The sequence below is a fragment of the Acomys russatus genome, chromosome 13 (genome assembly GCF_903995435.1).
Source record: "Acomys russatus chromosome 13, mAcoRus1.1, whole genome shotgun sequence".
Taxonomy (NCBI): Eukaryota; Metazoa; Chordata; class Mammalia; order Rodentia; family Muridae; genus Acomys; species Acomys russatus.
Genome location: NC_067149.1, coordinates 50741381 through 50762353, shown reverse-complemented (window position 1 = coordinate 50762353; position 20973 = coordinate 50741381). Strand labels below are relative to the sequence as shown.

The 20973-nt window shown below is 50.2% G+C and overlaps 2 protein-coding genes across 5 annotated transcripts; both read left to right on the top strand.

Annotated features, from left to right (window-relative positions):
• Nucleotides 1–312: 312 nt before the first annotated feature.
• Nucleotides 313–9022, top strand: Lrrc23 (leucine rich repeat containing 23). Of its 2 annotated transcripts, none has more exons than XM_051155333.1 (7): nucleotides 313–435; nucleotides 899–1071; nucleotides 1156–1265; nucleotides 1872–2125; nucleotides 3915–4045; nucleotides 5964–6100; nucleotides 8749–9022. In XM_051155333.1, the coding sequence occupies exons 2-7, from the start codon at nucleotides 946–948 to the stop codon at nucleotides 9020–9022; spliced, it is 1032 nt and encodes a 343-aa protein (XP_051011290.1). In that variant the 5' UTR covers nucleotides 313–435; nucleotides 899–945. The 2 variants fall into 2 exon arrangements, with proteins under 2 accessions (XP_051011290.1, XP_051011291.1); XM_051155334.1 differs by having other exon boundaries at nucleotides 343–462.
• Nucleotides 9023–10431: 1409 nt separating this feature from the next.
• Eno2 (enolase 2) lies at nucleotides 10432–20240 on the top strand. 3 transcript variants are annotated; one of them, XM_051155332.1, is made up of 12 exons: nucleotides 10432–10476; nucleotides 11556–11655; nucleotides 12127–12222; nucleotides 12331–12389; nucleotides 12681–12750; nucleotides 13146–13279; nucleotides 13471–13693; nucleotides 16728–16925; nucleotides 17640–17841; nucleotides 18066–18174; nucleotides 19619–19677; nucleotides 19972–20240. In XM_051155332.1, the coding sequence occupies exons 2-12, from the start codon at nucleotides 11571–11573 to the stop codon at nucleotides 20039–20041; spliced, it is 1305 nt and encodes a 434-aa protein (XP_051011289.1). In that variant the 5' UTR covers nucleotides 10432–10476; nucleotides 11556–11570; the 3' UTR covers nucleotides 20042–20240. The 3 variants fall into 3 exon arrangements, with proteins under 3 accessions (XP_051011289.1, XP_051011287.1, XP_051011288.1); XM_051155330.1 differs by lacking the exon at nucleotides 19972–20240 and having other exon boundaries at nucleotides 19619–19707; XM_051155331.1 differs by lacking the exons at nucleotides 10432–10476; nucleotides 19972–20240 and adding an exon at nucleotides 10483–10667 and having other exon boundaries at nucleotides 19619–19707.
• The last annotated feature ends 733 nt before the right edge of the window (nucleotides 20241–20973 follow it).

Here is a 20973-nt window from a genome sequence, read left to right as displayed (position 1 = left end):
AGCTCAATGTTCTTTGCACCGGACACCTGGTCTCTTTAAGGACTTAATGGCCAGCTCCGCCTCCCTCTCACTGCTCTGCGCCGCTGTAATAAGTGGACCATTGTTTTATGTCCGCCGACAATTAACCCCGTGACACTCTTTTCTTGCCTCCTCCATGTTCCTGGGATTGGGAATTTGGCCTCGTAACCTGGCAACCACTGAACTACTCGCTGAGGGTGGGTGTAGGGACCTTAAGGTTTAAGCTTTACGGTTGGATAACTCCAGGCTCTCAACGGAAGCTGGCTGCAAAACCAAGCGTCCCGCCCCCGTTGCTATAACAACAGTATACAACCCCTGCCTCCCCGCTGTGTCTTCCAAAACACAGTCCTTGCCTCTGCACAAAGATCCTCTCCATAGCTAGAGGAACAGAGCCAGGGTCTGCGGCCCCTTCTGAAGGCAAATTGGGTTGGAGGGTTGAAGACTGTGCGTCGGGGAAATGGTGTTAAGCAGAGAGATCGCATTAGTAGAGCAGGGGCTGGGGGCGGAAGAGAACCGGGAAGGGATGTTTGGGTAAGGGAGGGGAGGGGAAGGGAGGGGAGGGGAGGGGAGGAGGAGTTGGTAGAGGAGATTTTAGGAAAACATGTGCACTCTACCAAAGGGAGTTTGGGAAACAGGACTCTGGGTTTGCTGGGCCAGAGTTGGAACCACTGTGAAGGCAGGAACGGGGAAAGTGTCTTCCAAGCAAAGATTAGGAATCCAAAAATGTTCTCCAGGATGAGGAAAGAAAGACGCTCAGGTGTGAACTCAGAGGTGACAGGGTCTGTAGAGGGTACCTGTAAATGGAGGTGAGGGACTTGGGGGCGGGGTGCGGGGTGGCGGTAGTGGTTGGTGGGTTGGGGTCTAAGACGACCTCTCTCAGCACCAGGACTGAGTTTCATCTGACTCCAGAACGCAGAGGGGAGAAAGATGTCGGACGAAGATGATCTGGATGACATTGAGCCAGACCAGGATGACCTGGAAAAAGATGAGGATGACAAAGACATGGAGGAGTGGGAAGACTACAGGAAAGAGGGCGAAGAAGTCTCCGAGGAAGTGAGAGCCTGGAAACGGAGGGGACCTGGGGCTTAGCGCTTGAGGGAGCCGCAAAGGGATGCCTCTGTTACTCTCCTCTTGCAGTGGATGCCCATGCCCCTCACTGAGGCCATGATGAAGGAAGGGCTGTCTTTACTCTGCAAGACTGGCAGTGGGCTGGCCCATGCTTACATTAAGCTGGAGGCTAAGGACAGGTGAGGGCTGCAGAAACTGCAGCAGCACGTGCCTTCCCTCTTTCATTGCCGAGTGCTATGGCTAGATCTCGCGTCTCTCCCATCCTGATCTAACCGGAAGAGAAGGAGCCGGGCGTGGTGGCGCACGCCTGTAATCCCAGCACTTGGGAGGCAGAGGCGGGTGGATCACTGTGAGTTCGAGGCCAGCCTGGTCTACAAAGTGAGTCCAGGACAGCCAAGGCTAACACACAGAGAAACCCTGTCTCGAAAAACACAAGGCTCTGGATTCGTCCTCAGCACAGTGAGGCAACGAACCGAAGCTTCTGCGTGGGCTCTGAAGGGCTTACCTGAAGTATGTGGGAGAGCATTTTGTTTCATGTAGCCTTCATTGTAGAGTCTCTCTGCCTGGGCTGAGTGGTAAGAAGGCTTGCCTACGGTGCACAAAGAGATCGCCCTGACCTCTTCGCTGAAAACCAAGAACAAAGCTTCGCCTACCTCCTTTTCCCCCCTCCCATTCTGTCATCCCGTCATAAACTACCTCTGCGTTGCCCTCTGTTTTAGCACCTCTCCCAGTCCTTGCTGGGTTCTTAGCCTTTATGGTGGACCTTCTCCCCTGCCGTCTCCTAGGGACCTCACGGACATCTACTTACTCCGCTCCTATATCCACCTTCGCTACGTGGATATTTCTGAGAACCACCTAACAGACCTGAGCCCGCTCAATTCTCTCACTCACCTCCTGTGGCTCAGGGCTGACGGCAATCAGCTTCGGAGTGCCCGGTTGAATGAATTGCCCTACCTTCAGATCGCCAGCTTTTCCTACAACCTGATCGTGGACACGGAAGGCATCTTTCATCCCCGTCTGGGAAGCTTGGATCTCAAAGGTGGGTCCTTAGGAGGAGATACACAGAGCTCCCCTTCCTATCAGGGGGCTCATGGAAGTAAGTAGTATCTGATTCTTGACTGAGCGGCACAGCCCACCCGTCTGTACCCATGCGTTCATCTTACAATAGTCTTTATTAAATTTTATTTTTAATTACATTATATGGGTATGTGCAGGTGTCTGTGGAGACCAGAAGAAAGTGTCAGCTTCCTGTGATCTGCCTGATGTGGGTGCTGGGAATTGAACCCAAGTCTTCTGGAAGAGCAACCAAGGCTCTTTACCATAGAGTCATCTCTGCAGCCACTCATTATAATATTTATGACAGTTCTTCATGCTTGAGATACAGCAATGAGCAAAATAAAAACCCTCTGTTCTAATGGAGAGTCCGTTCTAGTTTGGAGGGATCGATGGTTAAGAGTGAGTGTAATAATAAGTCGGGTGTGGTGGCGTATGCGTTTAATCCCAGCTCTCTGGAAGCAGAGGCAGGCAGGTCTCTGTGAGTTCCAGGCCAGCCTGGTCTACAAAGAGAGTCCAGGACAGCCAGGGCTCTTTGTAACAGAGAAACCCTGTCTCAAAAAACAAAACAAAAAAGAGTGAGCATACTAAATACAAGCCAGGCACGGAGGCTCACAACTGTAATCCTTACCTGCTGGAGGGTGGGTCAGGAGTGCTGAAGCTCAAGGGCAGCCTGGGCTTCATAGGGAATTACACATCAGTTCAGCCTACAGAGTGAGACCCTATCTAAAACAGAACCCCAAAAGGAGATAAATTCTATAGAAAAATAGAACACAATCTCTCTCTCCCTCTCTCTCCCTCTCTCTCTCTCTCTCTCTCTCTCTCTCTCTCTCTCGTGTGTGTGTGTGTGTGTGTGTGTGTGTGTGTGTGTGTGTGTGTGAGAGAGAGAGAGAGAGAGAGAGAGAGAAACAAAGGATTGAACCTAAGGCTTTGTGATGTTAGGCAAGCACTCTTCGACTGAGCTATATCCCCAGCCCTATCATAACTTAATTAATTAATTAATTAATTAATTAGGGTTTTCGAGACAGGGTTTCTCTGTGTAAGAGCCCTGGCTGTCCTGGACTCTCTTTGTAGACCAGGCTGGCCTTGAACTCACAGTGACCCGCCTGCCTCTGCCTCCCAAGTGCTGGGATTAAAGGCGTGCGCCACCACGCCCAGTACCTTACTTTATTTTTTATAAGATTATTAAAGTTTTACTTGCTGTGCACTTTAAGTATGAGTGCTTTGTCTTCATGTACAGCAATGGATTTCATTATAGATGGGTTGCAAACCACCATGTGGTTGCTGAGAATGGGACTTGGTACCTCTAGAACAGCAGTCAATGCTCTGAGCAGCCAAGCCATTTCTCCATCCCTGACTTAGTTTTAATTTTGAGAGATAGGGTCTCATAAATTTTCCAAGCTGGGCTTGAACTCACTCGGTAGTAGAGCAGAAAGGCTGTAGATTTGTGACTCTGCTGCTTCGGGCTCCTAGGTATTATAGGTCTGAAACACTGGGCCCAGCATAGATGACATTTTAAACTGGTTGCTTAGGGAAAACATCACTTGACCAAAGATGTGCAGGAGGGAAGAAGTTTGTCCTGTGCATTGCCAAGGCATTACCAATTCATTCTCAAAACACAGATGGTCAAGCCCAGGCCCACTTGCCTCAGGGCTCCGAAGATGTTGGCCTTTCACCCTGCATTAGAGGGCAGAAAAGATACAGGGGAGCCAACATTTTTAGTGTTGAGCATTGAGAACGCACCTCTGAGCTCTCGACTCCCGCCTTTTCTGCAGGGAACCGCATCCGCTACGTGACTGGTCTGGATCCTGAAAGGCTGACTAGCCTGCACACCCTGGAGCTCCGGGGGAACCAGCTAGAAAGCACAACGGGAATCAACCTTCCTAAGCTAAAGAATCTCTACCTGGTAGCTTGCAGGGCCCCGGGGTGGTGCAGGGAAGGGGCCACAGCCTTGGCCTCTAGAAGGCTCAGCCAAAAGCCTCACCACCTTGGAGGTGATGGGCTCTTAGTGGTGCCTGGCTGGCCCACGCCTTTAATCTCAGCACTCGGGAGGCAGAGGCACGTGGATCTCTGTAACTTGGAGGCCAGCCTGGTCTACAAAGTGAGTCCAGGACAGCCAGGGATACACACAGAGAAACCCTGTCTCGGGGAAAAAAAATTTTTTTTTAGCCAGGCAAGGTGGTGTATTCCTTTAATCCTAGCACTAGGGAGGCAGAGGCAGAGGCTGGCAAATCTCTGAGTTTGAGGCCAGCCTGGTTTACAAAGCAAGTCCAGGACAGCCAGGGCTCTGTTACACAGAGAAACCCTGTCTTGAAAAACCAATATATATATTTATATATACATATATGTAAAAGAGTGTTTTGTTTGTATGTATGTATGCATAGTAGCATGTGTGTGCCTGGTGCCCTAGATGTGAGGAGGGAGGTCAAGGTCAAATCCCCTGAAACTGGAGTAACAGATGGCTGTGAGCTGCTGTGTGGTGCTGGGAACTGAGCCTCGGTCTGCTAGAAGAAGGGTAGGTGCTCTGAACTTCTGAGCCATTACTCTGGCCCCAAGTTTCTTTTTTTTTTTTTTTTTTAAGATGTATTTATTATGTGTACAATGCTCTGTCTGCATGTACACCTGCAGGCCAGAAGAGGGCATCAGATCACATCATAAATGGTTGTGAGCCACCATGTGGTTGCTGGGAATTGAACTCATGAGAGCAGACAGTGCTCTTAACCGCTGAGCCATCTCTCCAGCCCTTTACTTTGTTTTGAGACAGAATCTCTTTGTATGGCCTACACTGGCCTGACTCCTTAGATGGCTCAGACTTGCTCTCTTATCTATCCCCAAGTGGGTGCTGGGGTCACAAGTGTACACTGCCACACCAAGCTCTAAGGGTCTGTCTGTTTAGCTGCATTCTGGAATGGTACTATAGCCACTTGTCAGTTGGTGGGCGGGGCTCCTAGACCAAGGGCAGGTTCAAGCAGCTTTCCTGTAATAGGGATGACCTTGATGGGACAAATAGCAGGAGACTGTAGCCGAGCTTTTCTTGTGGTAGCAGTGGCTTTTTCTTTTTCTTCTTCTTTTGTTTTGGGAATTGAAACTAGTGCCTTACATATGCTCTAGGAGTGTGCTACCACCAAACCGCCTCCCAGAAACTATTATGTGTTTCTATTTTCTAGTGACAGAGTTGTTATTATTATTGTTGTAGTTCTGGGAAATCTAGTCTTTGGGCTTCTTTCTTTCTCTCTCTCTCTCTCTCTCTCTCTCTCTCTCTCTCTTAGTTAAAATTACTTTATAATTATTCCTTATTTTGTGTGTGGGGCATGCACAGCATGGCATGCATCTGGAAGTCAGAGGATGGACAGCAGGAGTTGGTTCTTTTTACCATGTGGGTATGTGGGGCGGGGTGGGGGCGTGGGGGATGAACTCAGGTTGTCAGGCCTGCCTGCAAGCACCTTTACCCACTGAGCCATCCTGCTGGGCCCCTCGTCTTTGTGTGTGGGGGGGGTCATATTTGAGATGGGAGTCTCACACTAGAGTCCAAGCAGGCCTGCGATCCATGAGATAGCCTAGGCTGGCTTCTAAGTTATGACAATTCTCCTGCCTCAGTCTTGTGAATACTAGGATTTGGGGACTGGGGCGGGGGAGGGGAGGGGAGGGGGTGGCGGCGGCATCACACCTAGCTTTGCACTTCTGTGTTCTCCATACCGCACCATCTGCTCCACTCCCCTTCTGCACTCCTCCCGTTCTACTTGGATTTTTTTCTTGTGTCAGTCTTTTCCAATGCCCTCTCTCTTCTCCCCTCTCTGGGTCAATGTCCCGTATGTTGCGTGCAGGCTCAGAACATGCTGAAGAAGGTGGAAGGCCTGGAGAACCTGAGCAACTTGACCACCCTGCATCTTCGAGACAACCAGATTGAAACTTTGGATGGCTTCTCCAAGGAGATGAAGTCACTGCAATACCTCAACCTGAGGTATGGGCAGGATCCTCTCTCTCTGCCCGTCAGCAGGAGCAGCTCCTGAGTCAGTGGTCCTCTCCTAGTAACCCATGCCTGGTTCTCCTTCTCAATCTCGCCCTCTGCTTCCCTTTCTTTTCCATTTGCTTTGAAGAGGAACACAAAGATCTAGGGAACCCTGTATCCTTAGAGTAATTTAATCTACGGTGAATAAGAATTTACCGTGGTCGGGTGTGGTGGCGCGTGCCTTTAATCCCAGTACTCGGGAGGCAGAGGCAGGCGGATCGCTGGGAGTTTCAGGCTAGCCTGGTCTACAAAGCGAGTCCAAGACAGGTAAGGCTACACAGAGAAACCCTGTGTTGAAAACCCAAGGGGAGAAAAAAAAAATCACTGTCCACTCTTCCAGAGGTCCTGAGTTCAATTCCCAGCAACCACATGGTGGCTCACAGTCATCTATAATGTGATCTAATGTGTACAGGCAGAGAACTATATACATAATAAATAAATAATATATTTTTAAAAGTTTTTCGAGACAGGGTTTCTCTGTGTAGCTTTGGCTGTGCTAGACTCACTTTGTAGATCCACCTGCCTCTGCCTCCTGAGTGCTGGGATTAAAGGCATGCACCACCAAAATCTTAAAAAAAAAAAAAAAAGAACTTACTGTGTTTAGCAGGGCCTATACTATGCTTTAGGAACATCTTAAAGAATCAGAAGTGACTGTGCAGTGGTGGCACATGTCTTTAATCCCAGCACTTGGGAGGCAGAGGCAGGCAGATCTCTGTTAGTTTGAGGCCAGCCTAGTCTGGTCTATAGAGCGAGTTCTAGGACAGCCAAGGCTACACAGAGAAACTCTGACTCAGAGAGAAAAGAGGGGCGAGGGGAGGGAGCAGTCCCTGTTTGTTTGGTTTGGTTTGGGTTTGGTTTTTGGTTTTTTGAGACAGGGTTTCGTTCTCCGTGTAGTCCTGGCTTTCCTGAAGCTCACTCTGTAAACTAGGCTGGCCTCGAACTAACAGAGATCCACCTGTCTCTGCCTCCTGAGTACTGGAATTAAAAGCGTGTGTCACCACAGCCCACAAACTGCCCAACTTCCCTTTCTTTTCTTTTTTTCTTTATTTATTTTTTCTTTTTCTTTTTGGTTTTTCAAAACAGGATTTCTCTGTGTAGCCTTGGCTGTCCTGGACTCGCTTTGTAGACCGGCTGGCCTTGAACTCACAGAGATCCGGCTGTCTCTGCCTCCTGAGTGCTGAGATTAAAGGTGTGTACCACCGTGCCCAGTTTTCATTTTCATTTTCAAATATGAGGGTCTTGCAATGTTACCCAGGCTAGCCCCAGTCTCTTGTATTGGATTCACCCTCCTGCCTCCTGGGTAGCTGAGGTTATAGGCATTCACCACTATGCTGTTAGTCCCTGTTTTTAAGTGATTGACAGTCTGACCTTTTCCTGTCTCAATCCTATACAAATGGCCTTCTTTCTCTCCTAGCTCCCATCTACCCTTTCCATTTCTCGTCTCTTTTCTCCTGAGCTGACCTTTACCTGTAAAGGACAGTTCTTTTTTTTTTTTTTTTAAAGGACAGTTCTTAACCTAAAATATTAAACATAAAATATGTCCAGTAAGGGGTGGTGGTGGCACATGCTTGTAATCCCAGCACTCAGCAGAGGCAGGTGGATCTCTGTGAATTTGAGGCCAGCCTGGTCTACAAAGCCAAGGCTACACAGAGAAACCCTGCTTCAAAAAATCAAAACTAAACAAACAAACAAACAAAACATCAAAAACAAATAAAAACAAACCCCTCAAGGCCAGAGATACATGCCCATAATCCTAGCACTTGGGAGTCAAAAGCAGGTGGAGCTCTGTGAAGTTCAAGGCCACAAAGTGGTCTACAAAGTGAGTCCAGTACAGTCAGGACTACAAGAGAAACCTTGTCTTGAAAACAAACAAACGACAAAAAACCAAACCAAAACAAAAAGGTTTTATAGATGTGTGAAAGCAGGAGGGTGCCATTTTCCATACAGTCTTAGAAAGAAGTATGTTAGAAGACTGAGCTTTGTGTTTGTGTTTGTTTTTGTTTGTTTTTCGTTTTTTCCAAGACAGGGTTTCTCTGTGTATCCTTGGCTGTCCTAGACTCACTTTGTCGACCAGGCTGGTCTCAAACCCAGAGATCCATCTGCCTCTGCTGGGCTTCAAGTGCTAGGATTAAAGGTGTTCTCCACCACAGCTGGCTAAGACTGAGCTTTTTATTCAAGCTGGGAGATCCAATGTGTCCCTAGCTCTGGGTTTCTTACTGAAGGAAGCCCCCCTCCCCACTCTCAGGTCTGGCCTCCTACTGAGCTGACCTGACCCTCCTAACATCTATTGTGGTATGGCTGACACAGAAAATGTCTGCTCCTATAAGAGGCATTTGCCTCTCCTCCCCAAATACAAGATGGGATGAGGCCGAGCTTTGCTGCTCCAAAGTGTTAAGATGACACATGACAAGAGTGTCTAGACACTGGCGTTTAGTGATGATTCCTTGAGGGCAGAAGGGTGGGAGCTGGGTAAATCTGGTACTTGACCATCATTCCTTCCAGGGCTCAGCAGGAGGTGTTCTAACTGAGGAAGCCCAATTCCTAGCTAGCAACCAAAGCCCATTTTCCCAGGTTAACCCCTCGTGTGACCTCATCCACAGGAGTAACATGATTGGTGACCTGAGTGAGCTGGCCAAACTGCGGGACCTGCCCAAGCTTCGAGCCTTGGTGCTGCTGGACAACCCGTGTGCGGAGGAGACTGACTACCGCCAGGAGGCCCTGGTGCAGATAGCGCACCTCGAGCGCCTAGACAAAGAGTTCTACGAGGATGAGGACCGCGCCGAGGCCGATGAGATCCGCCAGAGGCTGAAGGAGGACCAGGACCAAGATCTCGATGCAGAACATGACATGGAACCATACACACCACCAACTTAGTGGCTCTTCCAGCCTGCATGGACAGTAAGGGCGATGCCAGAGAGGCAGCTGGGGGAGGTCGAAGGCCGGGCACACAGGAGGAGAGGCCAAGAGAACCCTTAGCAGAGACCAGCGTTAGGGGCTGGTGGTATCTTAGGTATGAAGAAAAGATCAGAGAGGCAATCGGGCGGTGGTGGCGCATGGCTTTAATTCCTGCACTCGGGAGGCAGAGGCAGGCGGATCGCTGTGAGTTCGAGGCTAGCCTGGTCTACAAAGTGAGTCCAGGACAGCCAAGGCTACACAGAGAAACCCTGTCTCGAAAAACAACAACAACGACAACAGAGAGAGAGAGAGAGAGAGAGAGAGAGAGAGAGAGAGAGAGAGAGAGAGAGAGAGGAGTAAGAAGAGCTGATAAAAGATATAGGCGACCAGAAAAGTAGGCAGAATTGGAGGGCGGGCAGAGGAGCTGCAGAGAGACTACTAGGAAAGCATGGGTCTGGAGGTATGTATGGGGGAGCTTATGGGGAGGGAGGTTGCTGGTGGTGTGTGGAGGATGTAGCTGGGCCAGGGAAAAGATCCTGCACTGAAAAGCTGACGCTAAAAATAACAACACAGGGTGGGGAGGCAAAAGGAGGGCAGGGTGAAGCAGAGAGCCCGAAAAGCCTGGAGATGTGGGCATTTCGAGTGGAACGCAAGCTTCACGTCTGTTTTCTTCTTCCAGGAGGCCAAGGACACCAGCCTCAAGAATTGATAAGACTCCAGTGGGGGGACCACCACATTTATAGCCCTGTCACAGGAAGTGGGAGATACTTCCTTTTGTCCCAGACTCGAAATCCATCACATCCCAAAGCCCAGACTCTGGGGTGGTCATTTCTGTGGGCCTAAACTCCCAAGGTCTGTCTGGAGCCTAGACCTGGGACCAATCACAAGCAGGTCCAGGGCAACTAGGATGTTAGTAGGTGTTGTCTGGAGAGAAAGGGGCTGAGGAGGTGGGCTGTGATGGGCCAGTTCAGGTTTCAAATAAAAAGGCATTTTTATATTGTGTCTGACTGAGTTCGTGAGCCTCTGTGGTGGGCTTCTCTCCATCAGTATGGGCTAGTACCTGGCGCAGTACTGGACTGAGGCTGCACCTGATTCCCTCGAGTTGGCCAGCTGGACAGGGATTCTGAGCACCGGCGTGCTTAGGGGGTGGCCAACCTGGTCCTGGTTCTCCCCGGCCCCTCCCTCCCCCACCCTTTTGGCTCCCCACCACCACCCGCGCTCGTACTTGCATCTCTGCCTGCAGCTCTTGACTCATGGGGGCCCCCCAGGTCACATGCGTCCTCCCGGCTCTATAGGCGCCGCCCCCTGCCCTTCCCCCTCCCCCGCCCGCGCCAGGAGCCGCAGCCGCTGCCACTCCTGCTCTCTCTGCGCCGCCGCCGTCACCAACGCCACCGCCACCGCCACCGCCACCGGCTGAGCCTGCAGTCCTCGAGGTGAGGCCCGTATAGGGCCGCATCCCCCTAACTCGCTCTTTGCCGCGTCCACTCCCCGCTGTCCTGAGCTTGGCACGCCCGGCGGGTGACGCTGCATACCTGCCTGTCACCTGCCTTCGCTGGCACCCTCCATCCCTGGCCTTCCCGGACAGCTCCCGGCTTTCTGGCTCGTAACCTCCTCCCGGTTTTAGGTACCAGCTCTCTGCACCCGTTTCTCTAATTGCACGATTCCACCTTCGCCTGCCCCTCTCCCCACGCCGGTGTTCGCCTAGGGTCCTGCCGATTTGTTTCTTAAGTTCGATGTCAGGCGGCGCGTGCTTTCCTGGCACATCCTTTTTGCTTTGCGAAGATACCCTCTCTCACCCTTCCTTGGCTGCTTCAGACTTGCTCTATCTGGACTCATCCATTGGTCTCTCCTTCTCTTCCCCTCTCTCTGGCATTTTGTTTTCTCTCATGCATGGGGGAGGGATGGAAAAAATGAGAAATTTGTCTCGGGGTAGGGAAGACGATAGATCTACCTCACCATTCCTCACTACAAGCCCATAGGGACTAGAGGCCTCCTTAAAAAGAGGAGCGACTCATGTTTAAGAGAGAGAGGTGACGACCCCGGGGTGTTTCATAGACCCTGTGTATGTGGGCTGTCAAGTTGGGGCTCCACCTGCCCCGACAACCCCTCTCCTTCCTGTTCCAAGATCGAAGGGAAAAAAATGCCAGCCTGGCAGCCACCCTCCTGGGAAAGTCTAGGGGAACCCCACTGGTCGGTGAAGCTGCTAAGGGGCGAAGAAAATCGCTGTCGCTCTCCTCCCCTCTTCACTGCGGTGTTCTCCCATCTTGTCATGAGATGTACCCCGCCCCTACTGCAGTGACCTCCCCTTCCTCACTGCATTGACCTTCCCTTCTCTCCACAGGGGAGGGAGAACCCCTTCTCCTGTGGTTGATTGCAGCTGCTCCTCCCCACCCCCTACCCACTGCAGTAACCTCTTTCCCAGCCCTCCCAGCCTCTGACCCCTCCCACTAGCCTAAGGCTCCACCCCCCGCTAAGCCTCTTATCTTTCTCCTTCCTTCACTTCCACCCAAAGGAGATCCCAGCCATCATGTCTATAGAGAAGATCTGGGCCCGAGAGATCTTGGACTCCCGTGGGAATCCCACCGTGGAAGTGGATCTCTATACTGCCAAAGGTGATGGGCCAGGCATGGACTTTCGACGGCCCCCACTTCTCCTACGCTGGGCCTGGACAGGGTCGAAGAGGTCTTCCTTCGAACCCAGGGGCCATGGGTGCTGGATCAGGTTCCCAGGGCTGGAGTGTGGAATCTGATCTTCCTTGACTCTTGGAGCCAGGCTAGGTGGTGGTGGTGGTGGTGGGGTCTGTGTTCTAGTTTAGAGTGAGAAAAGGCCCTGCCTCTGTGTCTGTCTGTGTGCCTGTGTGAGCACAGGAGCATAGCTTCGTTTCTGTGGCCTCCCACTTGTGCCCGTGAAGAGGCCCTGCTTGTGTAGCTGGCACACTGTAGGTGAGTGTGTGTGAGTGTGTGTGGTGTTAGGGCACAGTACGGGGAGAAGTCTGGATGTGGCAGGCAGGAGTTGAGACCAGAAGGCTCACGGAATCTTTGCCTCCGGAGTGTCCTCCACCCTCCTCACTGTACATCTTCTAGGTCTTTTCCGGGCTGCAGTCCCTAGTGGGGCATCCACTGGCATCTATGAAGCCCTGGAGCTAAGGGATGGGGACAAACAGCGTTACTTGGGCAAAGGTGATGACTTCCGTCTCCCAGCATGTCCCAGTGCCCTAGGTGCCCTCTCCCTCCTCTATCCATTCTCCATCTCCTCCTGGCCTGACCAGCCCTTTTTCCTTTCTCTAGGTGTCCTGAAGGCAGTGGACCACATCAACAGTACCATTGCACCAGCCCTCATCAGCTCAGTGAGGCCCGCTCTTTCCTTGGAGGCTGCTGGACCAGAACCCTAAAAGAAATCTTGGGGGGGGGCGCAAGGGGAGACCAAAAAAAAAAAAGCCTACTCTTTAGGAACTGTAGTTACAAAGGCAAGGGTGAGGGAAAATACTGTTTACCGTAGTCTGTGCATGAGTTTAAGGTCCCAAAAGCTGACAGAGACCCTGCTCAGATATAAGGCTGTGTGTGAAGGGGAGGGGGGGGCTCCATCTTAGGGCCCAGCCTCCATCTTGGCTCTGGGTAATGGGGGGCTCTGCCCACAGGGTCTCTCCGTGGTGGAGCAGGAGAAACTGGACAACCTGATGCTGGAGTTGGATGGGACCGAGAACAAATGTAAGCAGGGGCTGGGCTAGGAAGAGGAGGTAAGCCCACAGGGAACTGAAGGCAGGCTGGGCTGGGGTCAGATAGACTGTCAAAGAACCTCCTCCTCCCTCGCCCAAAGCCACCGCAGAGGGAGGGAGTGACATTAGACAGAAGGAAAAACCTTCCTTAAGCATAAAGACAGGAGTGGGCATGAGGTAGTCTAGGGGATGTTTAGGAAGAGGTGAGGCTTTCCCTTTTTTGTCACCTCGGTTCCCCAATCCCTCTATTTGTAGTAGAAAATGAGCTGCTGGGGGTGGCGGGAAGTCTCCTTTACTGGCTCTTCTGAGGAGTATAGGTTGGGGGCAGGGGCTACAAAAGAGAGGAACTTTTTTGCTCAGTGCCTTCTTCCTCTGTAATCCTCCCAGCCAAGTTTGGGGCCAATGCCATCCTGGGTGTGTCCCTGGCCGTGTGTAAGGCTGGAGCAGCTGAGAGGGACTTGCCCCTCTACCGCCACATTGCTCAACTGGCTGGGAACTCCGACCTCATCCTGCCTGTGCCGGTGAGCACTGCACTTGCCTAGCCTCTCCCAGGGGAGGAGGAAGCATGCCACCTGGTGAGGCTGCAGAGAAAGGATGGGGCTGTGAAACCTGAGCCTGGCAGCTGGGCATCTCAGGATGGCTCTCTCAGGGCCACAGGAGGGAAAGGCTTTAGGGCTCTTCTGTAACTCTTTGACTTCCTGTGGCTCCCCAGGCCTTTAATGTGATCAACGGTGGCTCTCACGCTGGGAACAAGTTGGCCATGCAGGAGTTCATGATCCTCCCGGTGGGTGCTGAGAGCTTTCGGGACGCCATGCGACTTGGGGCTGAGGTGTACCACACACTCAAGGGGGTCATCAAGGACAAGTACGGCAAGGACGCCACCAACGTGGGGGACGAAGGCGGCTTTGCCCCCAATATCCTGGAGAACAGTGAAGGTGAGGCCCGGAGCCCTTACTCTGGCTCTGAGTCTCACACTGGGAAAGGTGGCACACACGGGTCCTGTGGGGGTTACTGGTGGAAGGCCCTTGAACTTCTGAAAATTTCAAGAGGTCCCAGCTCTTGGGATGGGGTCCAGGGGGCCTTTTGATTTCGCACCCAGACTTTGGAGCTCAGGCTGTTACCGACCCGGCCGAATCTGTTAGCGTAGGTTCTCACTGGAACTCCTGAGACTATTGGTAAGTGGTGTGGGTAAGGTCTGGTTTTTTTTTTTTTTTTTTGGTCTTTTTTGTTTTGTTTATATATATATATATATGAGTGCTTTATCTGCAAGGACACTGGCAGGCCAGAAGAGGGCATCAAGATCAAATTACAGATATAGGTTGTAAGCCACCTTTGGAAGAGCACACAGTGCTCTGAGCCATCTCTCTAGCCTCTCCGGTTCATCCTTTAATGCCCCTGTCTCAGTTAGATGGCATAATATACCATGCTGTAGGGAGGTGGCTGGTACCATCCCCTTCCCAGCCCCTCAGGTATCTCCAAGCCCTACATTTCCTGCGGAGCAGAATAGGAACTGTAAAAGTAGTGGTTAAAAGTGAAGACACAGCCGGGCGGCGCAGCGGCACATGCCTGTAATCCCAGCCCAGCACTCAGGGAGGCAAAAGCAGGCCCATTGCTGTGAGTTCCAGGCCAGCCTGGTCTACAAAGTGAGTCCAGGACAGCCAAGGCTACACAGAGAAACCCTGTCTCAAAAAAAAAAAAAAAAAAAAAAAAAAAAGTGAAGGCGGTGGTGGCACATCATGCTTTTAATCCCAGCAGAGGCATAGGCAAGGTAATCTCTGTGCTAGCCTGGTCTACAGAGTGAATTCCAGGACAGCCAGGGCTACACAGTAAAAGCCTGTCTCAAAAACAAACAAAAAACAACAAAACGAACAACAAAACCAAAAAAGTGAAGATACTAGCTGGAGGTATGGCTCAGGGATAGAGTGCCTGCCCGCTCAGCCTGTTTGAGGCCACCAAGCCACATGCAAATGTACTAGTTTGTGCATGTGCTCATGCACATACTTAACATGCACACACACATGTAAATGCATGCATATTCATACCCATGCGTACACAGACTCTGCTCTGGAGTCAGATTATTTGCATTTATTTGAACCTTGAAGAGTTACTGGCAGATGGGCCTGGAGAGATGGCTCAGAGGTTAAGAGCACTATCTGATCTTCCAGAGGTCCTGAGTTCAATTCCGGGCAACCATGTGGTGGCTCACAACCATCTATAATGAGAGCTGTTCTCTCTTCTGGCATGTACTTGCCAGTAGAGGACTCATATGCATAAAATAAATAAATAAATCTCAAAAAAAAAAAAAAAAAAAAAAAAAAAAAAAAAAAGAGTTACTGGCTGGAATTCCCCCACCTGGGAGGTTGAAGCATAAAGGTTGCTATAAGCTTGAAGCCTGCGCTATATAAAACTCTGAAATATATATATATATATATATAATGAAAGAAAGAAAGAGAAAAGAAGAAAAGAGAATCATGATAATAGAAAGATATAGAAGTGCCGGGAGGTGGTGGCGCACGCCTTTAATCCCAGCACTTGAGAGGCAGGAATAGGCGAATCTCTGGGAGTTCAAGGCTAGCCTGGTCTACAAAGTGAATCCAGGATAGCCAAGGCTTTACAGAGAAACCCTGTCTCAAAAAAAAAGAAAGAAAGAAAGAAAGAAAAATAGATACAGAAATGGTCTTTTTAGGAACTAAGCATTTAGGGCTGATGTTGTGGCACACACCTTTAATCCCAGCACTCAGAAGGCAGAGGCAGGTGGATCTCTTGAGTTTGAGGCCAGCCTGGTCTACAAAGAGAGTCCAGGACAGCCATGGACTAGACAGAGAAAACCTGCCTCAAAAAAACAAAAATGAAAAGCAAACACACAAAAACCCACAAGCATTTCATCAGGGCATGGAAGTGCATGTCCTTAATCCCAGGTAGAGGCAGATACAGCTCTGAGTTCAGGGCCAGCCTGATTTACCCAGAAAGTTCCAGGCTAGCTAGGGCTACATGGTAAGAACCAGTCTCAAAACAAAACAAAGTGAAACAAAAAGGAATAATCCAAGTTCTACAAATATGACTGAAGATTGAATGAGGTAACATATGTAAAACGCTAACATGAAGTGATAAACGAAAGAAAGCGGCAGTAAGAGGCTGGAGAGGTGGCTCAGTGGTTAAGGACACTTGCTGCTCTTGCAGAGGACACAGGTTTGGTTCTCAGCACCCATATGGTTCCAGGGAATCTAACACTCTCTTCTGGCATCCATGGGCACCAGCATGTGCATGGAGTATGGACATACATACATGCAGTCAAAACACTTAATACACATTACACAAAAATAAGCAAATATTTAAAGAACACACACACACACACACACACACACACACACACACACAGCCTGCTAGCCCGGTGGTGCAGGCTTAAGCATCCCAACCACTTAGAGGTGGAGGCAGGAGAATTGAAAGTTTAAGATATGCCTAAACAAGCTGGGCATGGCCATGGATGCCTTAAATCCCAGCCCTCTGGGAGGCAGAGGCAGGCAGATCTCGGTGAGTTCAAGGCCAGCCTGATCTACAAAGTGAGTCCAGGACAGCCAGGGCTATGCAGAGAAACCCTGTCTCCAAAAACCAAAACCAACCAAACAAAAAGACATGCTTGAGCTATGGAGTGAGTTGAAGGCCTCCTGGGCAACTTAGACCCTTTCTCAAAATGAAAAAAGGATGGGAATGTGGCCCAGTGGCAGAGAACTTGCCTCAAATGAATGAGTTTTAGGCTTAAACATCAGGATGACGGGTGGGAGGGTAGGGGAGGGGACCAACACTGCTAGTTACAGAATTCCACTTGCCTCCCTAGATGGCCTCTCTTGCAGACCCTTTCCACACCTCCCTACAACAGCCCTCTCCTTCCACTCTGATTCTCCTTTCTGTCTCTCTTTCCTTCTTACCTATTTTCTCTCCTACTTAGAATCTCACTGTGCTTGTTTCTAGCCTTGGAGCTGGTGAAGGAAGCCATTGACAAGGCTGGCTACACAGAAAAGATCGTGATTGGCATGGATGTGGCTGCCTCTGAGTTCTATCGCGATGGCAAATACGACTTGGATTTCAAGTCTCCCGCTGATCCTTCTCGATACATCACTGGGGACCAGCTGGGGGCACTCTACCAGGACTTCGTGCGGAACTATCCTGGTGAGAGCAAGGGATGTGGGAGATAGGAGAGGGACAGAGCAGAGGCAGACAGGGACCCTAAGAAGGCAACTGAACGTCATGGGGTACAGAGTCTGGAGTCGGGTGATGGCCTAAGGAGCCTGAGAAGCAGGGACAAGGGGGAAGAAACTTCCTGCAGAGCTGTGCTTTCAGTGGCATGCACATGTGCACACTGGGATGGCTCTCTCCTCTATCCAGTTCAGAATCTGGGCTCTAAGAGCTGCAGGGTCCTAGGGAGAGCTCTAGAAGGAGCCAGGGGGTGGGAAGAACATGAATGGATGTGGCAGAAGATTGGCAGGCGTTCGCGCCTTTGATTGGTGAAGGTAGGTACTGAATGAAGTTGGTACTACGGCCTGAGGAAGGATCAGGGTTACAGAGATTCTACATCTGCAAGAAAGGGCTTCCATCCTGCTCCATGGAGACGGCTGCTGGTCTCCATCTTCCTAAGACAGAGCGAGGGAAAGTAGATACCAATTGGGAAGGAAGGAAGGACTTCCTGGGAGTAAGAGCAGGAATGTGCTAAGGTCGCTCCCTTGCTACTGGAAGTTTTATGAAGTAATAGGGACCAGAGCAGGCTTCTTTGGGAAGGTGGGGGAACAAGGAAGAGGAGGCTTTGTTAGCTGGGAAGTCAAAGAGGGGGGGGTGTCCCTCCAGAGAGCAAGAAGCATCAACAGCCCCTCTCCCCTCCCTGTACAGTGGTCTCCATTGAAGACCCATTTGACCAGGATGATTGGGCAGCTTGGTCCAAGTTCACAGCCAATGTCAGCACCCAGATAGTGGGCGACGATCTGACAGTGACCAACCCAAAGCGCATCGAGCGGGCAGTGGAGGAAAAGGCCTGCAACTGTTTGCTGCTCAAAGTCAATCAGATCGGCTCAGTCACGGAAGCCATCCAAGCGTGAGTGGCTCCTGGCCTTCTCCCACCTAGCCTCTTTGTTTCTTCAAAAGTCCCGCTAGCTCGATTCTGCACAATCCTCTTGTCATCTCTCTGTACTTCATGTTCTGCCCACACTTGCCCTTAGCCACTTTCCTCCGGGTGTTTCTTGACATAGACCAAGCCTTGGGCTGGGAGGGAATAGCTGCACTTTGGGGGTAGAAGGTCAGTACTGGTCTACGCTGCAGGTGCAAGCTGGCCCAGGAGAATGGCTGGGGGGTGATGGTGAGTCATCGCTCTGGAGAAACAGAGGACACATTCATTGCTGACCTGGTGGTGGGACTGTGCACAGGCCAGGTAAGTAGAGTCAGTCTGTGGTATTAGGGGAGATCTTTGTGGGGTTGGTGGATTTTAGGTCCAGGTGGTTCCTCTCTTGATGGAAGGATGAGAGAACTTTTAAGAGTAGAAGTTTTGCCAGGCGTGGTGGTGCACGCCTTTCATCCCAGCACACAGGAGGCAGAGGCAGGTGGATTATATTGTGAGTTATAGGACAGCCAGGGCCACACAAAAGGACTCTGTCTAACAAACAAAGAGTAAAAAGAATAGAAGTTTTGTTTTTTTTTAATTTTTATTTATTATGTATACAATATGCATCCGATCACATTATAGATGGTTGTGAGCCACCATGTGGTTGCTGGGAATTGAACTCAGGACCTCTGCAAGAGCAGTCAGTGCTCTTAACCACTGAGCCATCTCTCCAGCCCCCAAGAATAGAAGTTTTTCTTTTTTCCTTTTTTTTTTTTAAGAATAGAAGTTTTTTAATCCCAGCACTCGGGAGGCAGAGGCAGGTGGATCGCTGTGAGTTCGAGGCCAACCTGGTCTACAAAACGAGTCTAGAACAGCCAAGGCTACACAGGAAAATTCTGTCTTGGGAAAACGAACAAACAAAAACAAAAAGAATAGACATTTTGAGCTGGTGAGATGGCTCAGCAGGTAAGGGTGCTGGGTGCCAAGCCTGACTGACAGTGCCTGGCACTCACGTGATGGATGAAGAGAACCAACCCGTTGTCTTCTGGCCGCATCGTACGTGCACAGCACAGCATGAGCAGACCCACAAGCACATACACAGACACAAAAGACGCAAAGTGTTAATTTTTTACAAACACAAAGTAGAACTTTCAGGGCTGGAGCTTAGCTCAGTTGCAGAGTAACTGCCTAGCATGTGCAAGGCCCTAGATTCCATTTAAAAAAAAAAAAAAAAAAAGTAGAGTATGATGGCACACACTTTTAGTCCCAGCAGTTAGGAGGCAGAGGCATAAGGATCTCTATAAGTTTAAGACCAGCTTGGTCTACATATCGAGTGCCAGGACATCCCAGGCTACATAGTAAAACCCTGTCCTAATAAACAAATAAACAAAAGATGGCACATGCCTATAGTCTTTTTTTTTTTTTTTTTTTTTTTCTTTTTTTTAATGAGACAGGGTTTTTCTATGTAGCCTTGACTGTCCTGGACTCTCTTTGTAGACCAGGCTAGCTTTGAACTCACAGAGATCCACCTGCCTCTGCCTCTCAAGTGCTGGGATTAAAGGCGTGCACCACCATATGCCTATAGTCTTCACATTTGGGAGGCAGGAGGATCAGGAATTCAAGGCTAGCCTGTCACTTTGAGGCCAACCTTCATGAAATTATCTCAAAAAAAAAAAAAACAAAAAAAAAAAACGGCAGGTTGCAGGGAGCGGGGTACAGTTGTTCCATCAGGTGAAGGAAATCTTTAAGCTGCATATCTCCTGGAATGTTCCAGATCAAGACTGGTGCCCCATGCAGATCTGAACGTCTGGCGAAGTACAACCAGCTCATGAGGTGAGGAGGGTCCCCGAAAAACAAGAAACTGAGACCTGGGGCTAAACATCACAGTCTTTATCATTCCGTGTCTAGCATCCAGGACCTGGATAGTAGTCCAAGCTGAGAAAATAGTTTTGCTTAGTGGGTTCAGGGATGGTCTGAGTGACAGATCACTATGGTTACACAAAAGCCAGGGAATGTTCACCTTGGGGCAGTCCTCAGAGGAGGAGCCTAAGGGGGGGGGGGGGGGCGCAGAGAAAAAAGCAGAGCCCTCTGCCCTGCTGACTGCTACCCTCTCCGATCATCTCTCAGGATTGAAGAGGAGTTAGGGGATGAGGCTCGCTTCGCCGGACATAATTTCCGAAATCCCAGTGTGCTGTGATCCCTCTGTTTGCCTGAAGACTGGAACCTCCGCCTCATCCTCTTGGAGCCTCCTTCCTGCTGTCCTGACCTGCCATAGTTCACCCCGATACCTTCAGCCCAGACTCATCCAGAACACCTCGATGCACCTCCGCCAGCTGTTCTTGGCTTCTACAACCCCCTTGCTGTCTCTGCTCTTCCTCTTCTCTGGGGCCCCATTTTTTGGGATCCCCCCCCCCACTTTCCCATCTATTCTCTCTTCTCCTAAAAACGAAACAAACAAACAAACAAAAAAAAAAAAACAAAACAAAACTGGAAATGAACATGAAGATTAGAAGGGGTCCACAAGAGAACCATGGGTGTCAGATGGGCGCTTCAGGACTGGGGTGTTGGGGTGTTTACAGTGGAGCCATGTGGCCTGTGTGCTTTGCTGTTGTTTTCCATGTTGCATAGAATTAGTGTTTGGGGTTGCTGGGTGTGTGTTCATGCTTGGTTAAGGTACATGTATGCATATTTATTTATTTATTTATTTATTTATTTATTTATTTATTTATTTAATCTATCTCTCTATCTATCTATCTAATCAGCTGGTTGGTCAGTCATCTCGCTGTAACTCCATAGTCTGGAAATGACCCGACTTGACAGGACTGGCGTCTGTGTTTTCATATGGCTGCATCCCCTGATGACCCGGGATGGGAGGCTTCGCTAACATGGGAAGGGTAGCAGGAAATGGCCTTAGCAATCGGTTCACTTAGTGCACTAACTGAAGCTTGGTACTTTACAGAATGGGGCTGTGTGCCTTGGGGGTGGGGGGTTCTTCTCCTACAAATCTCTCTCCAGCCCTCGGTTCCCTTCTCTTTCTCCGGCTGCACCAGAGCACTGCCTCAATCCCCCACGCTATGTCCCACTCTTGCCACTATCTCTGTGGCTTTGAAATGAGCGCCACCATTAAAG